This window comes from Hyperoodon ampullatus, assembly GCF_949752795.1.
Source record: "Hyperoodon ampullatus genome assembly, chromosome: 1".
In the NCBI taxonomy this organism is placed as follows: domain Eukaryota; kingdom Metazoa; phylum Chordata; class Mammalia; order Artiodactyla; family Ziphiidae; genus Hyperoodon; species Hyperoodon ampullatus.
In genome coordinates this window covers 106,652,638-106,659,798 of record NC_136914.1, presented here as the reverse complement: position 1 = coordinate 106,659,798, position 7,161 = coordinate 106,652,638, and the positions used below count along the sequence as shown (strand labels likewise).

At 34.0% G+C, this 7,161-nt stretch overlaps 1 protein-coding gene across 1 annotated transcript; it reads left to right on the top strand.

The window, feature by feature from the left end:
* Positions 1–2,525: 2,525 nt before the first annotated feature.
* On the top strand, positions 2,526–6,598 carry CSN2 (casein beta; the record flags this gene model as incomplete). Its single annotated transcript, XM_079711127.1, has 6 exons — positions 2,526–2,582; positions 3,330–3,356; positions 3,464–3,490; positions 4,528–4,551; positions 4,649–4,690; positions 6,062–6,598. The coding sequence occupies exons 1-6, from the start codon at positions 2,532–2,534 to the stop codon at positions 6,596–6,598; spliced, it is 708 nt and encodes a 235-aa protein (XP_079567253.1). The 5' UTR covers positions 2,526–2,531.
* Between the last annotated feature and the right edge of the window lie 563 nt (positions 6,599–7,161).

The window sequence follows — 7,161 nt, the reverse complement described above, 5'->3', positions numbered from 1 at the left end:
CATATGTTTTCTGAGTCTAACAAAATGTAGTAACAGTGATTGCTATTTTCTTTAGTACATGACTAGTTAACAGGCTATATTAAAAGATCTACTTCTTGAAGTAAATATTTTTATTTATTTATTTTTTTAAATTTTTTAACATCTTTATTGGAGTATAATTGCTTTACAATGGTGTGTTAATTTCTACTTTATAACAAAGTGAATCAGCTATACATATACATATGTCCCCATATCTCTTCCTTCTTGCATCTCTCTCCCTCCCACCCTCCCTATCCCACCCCTGTAGGAGGTCACAAACCACAAAGCTGATCTCCCTGTGCTATGCGGCTGCTTCCCACTAGCTATCTATTTTACATTTGGTAGTGTATATATGTCAATGTCACTCTCTCACTTTTTCACAGCTTACCATTCCCCCTCCCCATATCCTCAAGTCCATTCTCTAGTAGGTCTGTGTCTTTATTCCCATCTTACCCCTAGGCTCTTCACTGAGAAAGTTTTAGCCAACAAATAGTTTATAGAAATAGCATACTGAGTCAAGAAATAGAGTAGTCAAGAAATGGACAATATTTTTAGAAGAAGAGTGTACTTATCAAAATTGTTTAGAACATCCAAATTCCCAGTTTATCATTTAGTTTATACTATTTAAAAATATTAAAATAGTTACATGAAACACAGAATTAAGTTAGAGAGAAACAAAGTGTTTTACTTTGTACAAAAATTCTAGAACTGACAGAGATGACCAGGAAACAAAAATTAAGGAAAAATATGATCTGAAAGAAAGAATAGCTCAAAGTATATTAGTCAATAATAAAATTCTTGCTTGAAAATCTGTATATAAAATGCTAATTATAAAATAAAGAAAATGTAATAATATTCTCCCTACTTGTAATGAATTCTAATATAGTACCATACTCTTTTTTTGAGTCATGACAATAAAAAATTATTTAGAAATGTATAGAAGTGTTAGGTAAAGTAAAATTAATATAGAATTAGCACCCGTGAGAAAAATCTAGAAAAAAATTTTCTTAATTAATTTGAAAATCTGGGATTGAACAGTGTGTGTCAAGTGATATTGATGACAAAAACATTATTTTTTACAAGAACTTATAGAAATGCAACAAAACCAACCATTTAGTACATTTTGGTGAAAAGTGATAACATATTTTATGTTATGCTCCAAGGAGAAGTAGCCTAGAGTGGGGATTGGACAAAAGAACCTGACACCTTGGTAAATCATCAAGGGATAAGTACACATTTTTATGGAGAGAAAATAAATGGAATGTATGGTCTCTAAAATTATGTGCGACAAAGGAGAAGAGATGACATTAGGCATGTGGAGATGAAGACTGAGAGGTGGATATACATGGAGAAGAGACAATCCAATCAGTCTAAGAAAATGTCTGGATAAGTGGAGCAAATAAAAGAAATGCTAAAATGAAAATGGTTGTCTTATTGGAAATAAAGATATGAATAAGATATGAATAATATAAAAATAAAATATGATCTTCTTTGTATACATTTTCTTTGATCTGTTGCCTCTCAATAGAACTGAGGCTCCAACAGGACTGAGACCTTAATATTTTGTTCACTGCTAAAATCCCAGCACCTAAGCAATGTCTGACAATAAAAGGTGCTAAATAAATATATATGTTTTTAAATTTTATTTTTATTTATTTTTGGCTTCATTCGGTCTTCGTTGCTGTGAGCAGGCTTTCTCTAGTTGCAGCGAGCGGGAACTACTCTTCGTTGCAGTGCGCAGGTTTCTTGTTGTGGTGGCCTCTCTTGTTGTGGAGCATAGGCTCTAGGCGCACGGGCTTCAGTAGTTGTGGCACGTGGGCTAGTAGTTGTGGCTCGCAGCTCTAGAGCGCAGGCTCGGTAGTTGTGGTGCATGGGCTTAGTTGCTCCGTGGCATGTGGGATCTTCCTGGATCAGGGCTCTAACCTGTCTCCCCTGCATTGGCAGGTGAATTCTTAACCACTGCACCACCAGGGAAGCCCCTAAATAAATATTTTTGAATAAATGAATCAACTAATTAATCTTTCTGTATATATTTGTAACTTTTTTTTCTGTCTTTCAAAAAAGCCCTCATAAGTACTGTGAATGAGATGAAAATGAGTAAAGCAAGATAGGGCTGTTAGCTGAAAATATCTGAATGGCTGGCAATGAAATATGAACTTGGTATGTAAGATTAAGGAGCCATAGTAGATTTTGACCTTGATCATATGATAAAACTTCTATTAGTATTTTTTCTAAAATACAGACATTTTCTTCTTTTTTTTTTTTTTCTTTTTTTGGCCACACCATGTGGCATGCGGCATCCTAATTCACCAACCAGGGATTGAACTGCACCCCCTGCAGTGGAAGCATGGAGTCCTAACCACGGGACCTCCAGGGAGGTCCCCAGACATTTTTGTTTTACATTATCTTTGGTTTCTTTTAAAGGAAAGTAATCCTACCTAAATAAGAAAATATATTAGATTGACAAGTAATATACCGTTTCCTCATTTCCCCATTCACAGGACTTAATAGCCATGAAGGTCCTCATCCTTGCCTGCTTGTTGGCTCTTGCCCTTGCAAGAGAGGTAAGTACAGAAAAATATCTTGAAATAACTAAGAAATAGTACTATCTGCCTATTTGCAGAATGTAGTATTACCAACATTTTAAATGTATAAATAATGCAGGATCTCAGACATTTTTTTCTTTTGACTTCTAAGAAAATCATTTACATTAACCCACTATATCAACAGAATCCTATAGGACCACAAATCTTGGTCAAATTCTTCTACAGTATTGTGTCACCAGTCCCTAAAGGAAAAGCAAACAGACTAATAAGCAGGAGACAAACAAGAAGAAACACATATAAGAACAAAAAAAATGAGTAATATTGCACAAATACAATTGCATGCATGTGCAATCTTGATAAATATATCTTATTACAGTGATGAAATATACATATCTCTTACTCTAGGGAACTGGGCTGATCCCTACCTGTGTATATTCAACAGAGGATGCTACTCCAGAAGACGAATAATCATAAACATATTCATAATCATAATAAACTGTTCAATACAAATTAAAGTAACTCCTTTTCTGTTACCCATAAAACAGACTCTTCATTAAGGTAAAATAAAAATGCACTAATAAAAAGGTACTAAATTTGAAAGCCGTAAAAGCAATTACAAGTCTCTCAAAAGACATGTAACATTTTTTATTTCTCAAATTTGTGAAATAGCTCTCCATAAGGAAGGTAAAAATTAGATAGGGAAAATGTTTAATAATGGGTTAACTATGGGAACTAAAATGGTGTTTTGTTTTTTTTTCTCTATAGAAAGAAGAACGCAATGTATCCGGTGAGGTAAGATATTTTTATTCAGAGAAAAATTTCTAACCATAAAGTAATAACACTTTCTGATGATCTAGTAGAAGACTCAGCTGATTGTTGATTTCTTTTTTCCTTTACAGACTGTGGAAGGCCTTTCAAGCAGTGAGGTAAGACAACGTTCATTTGGAGGCAATTTCCCAAATTTAGAACAACAAAATACTGTACTTTCTTTTTGTGTTACATTAGGGCAGTTAAGCCAATGCAGCTATGTTCTGACAGGTAACGAATGTAAATTTCCACTGTATATGTTTAAAGACAGAATAAGTGTCTAGAAGATTTAGTATTCTAGCAGTTTCTAAGTTTGCCTACTACTTGAATTGTGTCACTGTGTCCTGCTTTTTTTTTTTTTTTTTTTTTTTGATGAACTATACAGTCCTCTTTTCTATCTTGAGCTCTACGTTAACCTCTTTCCCTGTTTTGACAGTTATTGAGCACTTTCTGTATCAGACTTTGACTAGCAGCTGTGGTACAAACTGGAAAGAGGGATACCCTTAGTAAAGAGTGGAGAGACATGCAAATGGACATATTTTGTTATTATAATAGCAATCTAATAAATAAGAGGCAGTGAGAATTAGTGTAGTCCTAAATCTGCCTGGGGGAGTCATGTAGATATTAATGCTTGCACCACTCTTTTTTGGGTCTGTTATCACCTGTTAGTTAAATGGTACATCAATATACTTTGTCTCTTTGCAAAGGTTATAAGGTCCTTAGGGGAGGGTATGTATTTCTTACAATTCATTTGAAGCCTAAACATAACAAGGGAACTAAGAATTATTAGCAAATGCATCAATGGTTATTATCATATATTTTCAATTACTATTCTTCTAGAACTAGATGAGGGTATTAGACATCATTTGTTGTCATAAGAAAGGAACAGGGTGATAGAGAGAAATTAGCTTCTGTTAAATGCTTCTTTTGGTATTATGCTCATTAATTTTCTTTTCTTTCTTGACTGCATCATCTGTTCTTTTATACAACAGATTTATTCAGAATAGTGTAACATAAAGTTTCAGCAATTAAAATAATGATATTATCAAACAATATGTCTGCATTAACCTATTAAATGCCTTCATTTTCTGATGTATGTTGACAACTAAGAATTGTTCATTAAAACTAAACCTGATTTTATGTTTTTCTTCCAAAGGAATTTGTTACTCACATCAACAAGGTAAAACCGTTATATTTAAATGTACATATTTTCAAAATTTCCTGTTTGATTTTTACAAATAATAACATTTCTTTATGTGTAATTGTTTTTTTAGCAGAAAACTGAGAAGTTTAGACATGAGGAACAGCAACAAACAGAGGTAATTTTTTCATGATTAGTATATTTTGAAAATTATAATGAAACATAATACATACAAACATACTTATAATAATTATGTTCAGTCTAAAGAATGGTAATAATATAAACATCAGTGGAAGTAATTAAACTGTGAGAAGGTGAAAATATTTTTAAAGATTTAAACACATTTTTAAACACATAATCAGCTTCCAGAATTTAGAATAAATACCTAAGAATAACTATTGGTTTATTCATTTTACTAATAGTATACCTGTTTTCAATAAGTGCACATTGGTAGGAACATTTCTGGATAGGGGACTGTGATCCCCTTATTCTCAAGATGGATATGGTGAGGAAAGAGAGGAGGGAAGCAGTGTGGCAAAAATCCTAATTTGATCATTTATCAGCTGTATAACCTTGGCTCCAAGTTTATCTGTACCTCAATTTCTTCACCTGTAAATTGAGAATATTCATAAACTCCCAGGATTGATGAGCTGGTGCACAGTGAATATTCAGTGATTTTACATTAGCATTCTGTAGCTTTTATACTCACATTTATGAATGTATGGAGTTCCTAAAAGTATTTCCATTACACAGATGACAGAAGTGAGGTACAGAACAATTGAGTACACAGTTGTGTGGCAATATCACAGAGTTATTAAATAACAGAACTTGTTTAAAAATAAGGCTTGGGAACAACATAAAATTCTGTAATTAAATTACTTTTATGGTAACATACTTACCTAATTGTGATATTTAATCTTTCCTGTTTTACCAATGAAGTTAGATTGTCTGGAACTTACACCAAATATTTGCTAAATCAAAATGAATTTACAAATTGATGTCTGTTTAAAGACTCAAGATTACCACCTTCTACCAAGGGAAGTAGTGCTAGAAGTTTGCTGTTGTTAAGTAACTCCTTGAATTAAAAAAAAAATGAAGACTTATTTTTCATTAAAACAAACAAAAATAAACCTTGGAGTTACCCCTTTAAGTCTTTTTAAAATAGATCTTCATTCATTATATGAAAACAATTATGACTATTATCAACACATTGTTGAAAAGTCTGTACCCTCTGAAGACCAAAGTATATAGCTACAGCTCTGCAGGCAACTCAGGGAAAGGTGAAACAAGTCTTGAAATCTCCAAACATTGATTTCTTTTGGCTCTGTGGATTCACCTATGAAGGAAGTGGGTTAATGAGAAATCCCTTAGTGGGCATTTTCCTCATTAATCTTCACAGGACCCCAAATAATTTCTTAACCAAAGTAAGTGAAAGATTTTCTTTCTCTCTTTTCACTGAATCATTGTTCAAAAAAGAGGAGGCTAATTCATCATGAATGACAATTATAACTGAGTTACAGATGCAAAGATTGTTTTTCCTTCTTTCCAGGATGAACGCCAGGATAAAATTCACCACTTTTCCCAGCCACAGTCTCTAGTCTATTCCTACACTGGGCCAATCCCTTACCCTATCCTTCCTCAAAACATCCTGTCTCTTGCTCAGCCCCCTGTGGTGGTGTCTTTCCCTCAGCCTGAAATAATGGAAGTCCCCAAAGCTAAGGAGACTATCCTTCCTAAGCATAAAGAAATGCCCTTCCCTAAATCTCCAGTAGAGCCCTTTATTGAAAGCCAGAGCCTGACTCTCACTGATCTTGAAAATCTGCACCTTCCTCTGCCTCTGCTCCAGTCCTTGATGCACCAGCCTCCCCATCACCTTCCTCTTACCCCCATGTTTCCTCCTCAGCCCCTGCAGTCCCTTTCTCAGCCCAAAGTCCTGCCTATTCCCCAGCAAGTGGTGCCCTATCTCCAGAGAGATATGCCCATCCAGGCCCTTCTGCTGTACCAGGAGCCTGTACCTGGTCCTATCCGGGGGTTCTACCCTGTTACTGTAAGTCCAAATTTACTAATTGTGGTGTTTCACTTATGATGTTTCTATGATGTTAGAGTAATTGAAAGCTCTAGAATAAAAGAAAAAATGAATAATGAATGGTTCCAAAATGCATATAGTTTAGATCAGTGGTTCTCAACACTAGCTACAAATAGAATAACCTGGAGAACTTCCCCCACCCCCACCCAAATCTCAATGTCTAGGCTTACCCATGGAGATTCTGATATAATTGTTCTTTCTATGTAGAAGAAACTGAATATTGGGAAGAAATAATTTCAGGGACTATGATTTAATTGGTCTGTTGATAATTTAGATAAAGAGGATTAAGGTGTACTAAAGCCAGAATTAAATTTGATAACCTCATTTGGTTGGGAATAACAAACATAAGAAAATTTGTTATTTTCTACAATTTCGAAGTTTTTCTTGTGTACAATTATTTCCCCACATGCCTCATTTCACATCTTGTTTTTGATGTATGAGCATATGAGGGCAAAATACTGAGGTGTTTATTTCAATACTCATGAAATTCTTAGGGAAAGTGTTCTTGCCAAAAGGTGAATTGTATATTTATTCATTTATTTTTTTTAATTTTTAAGGTCTAA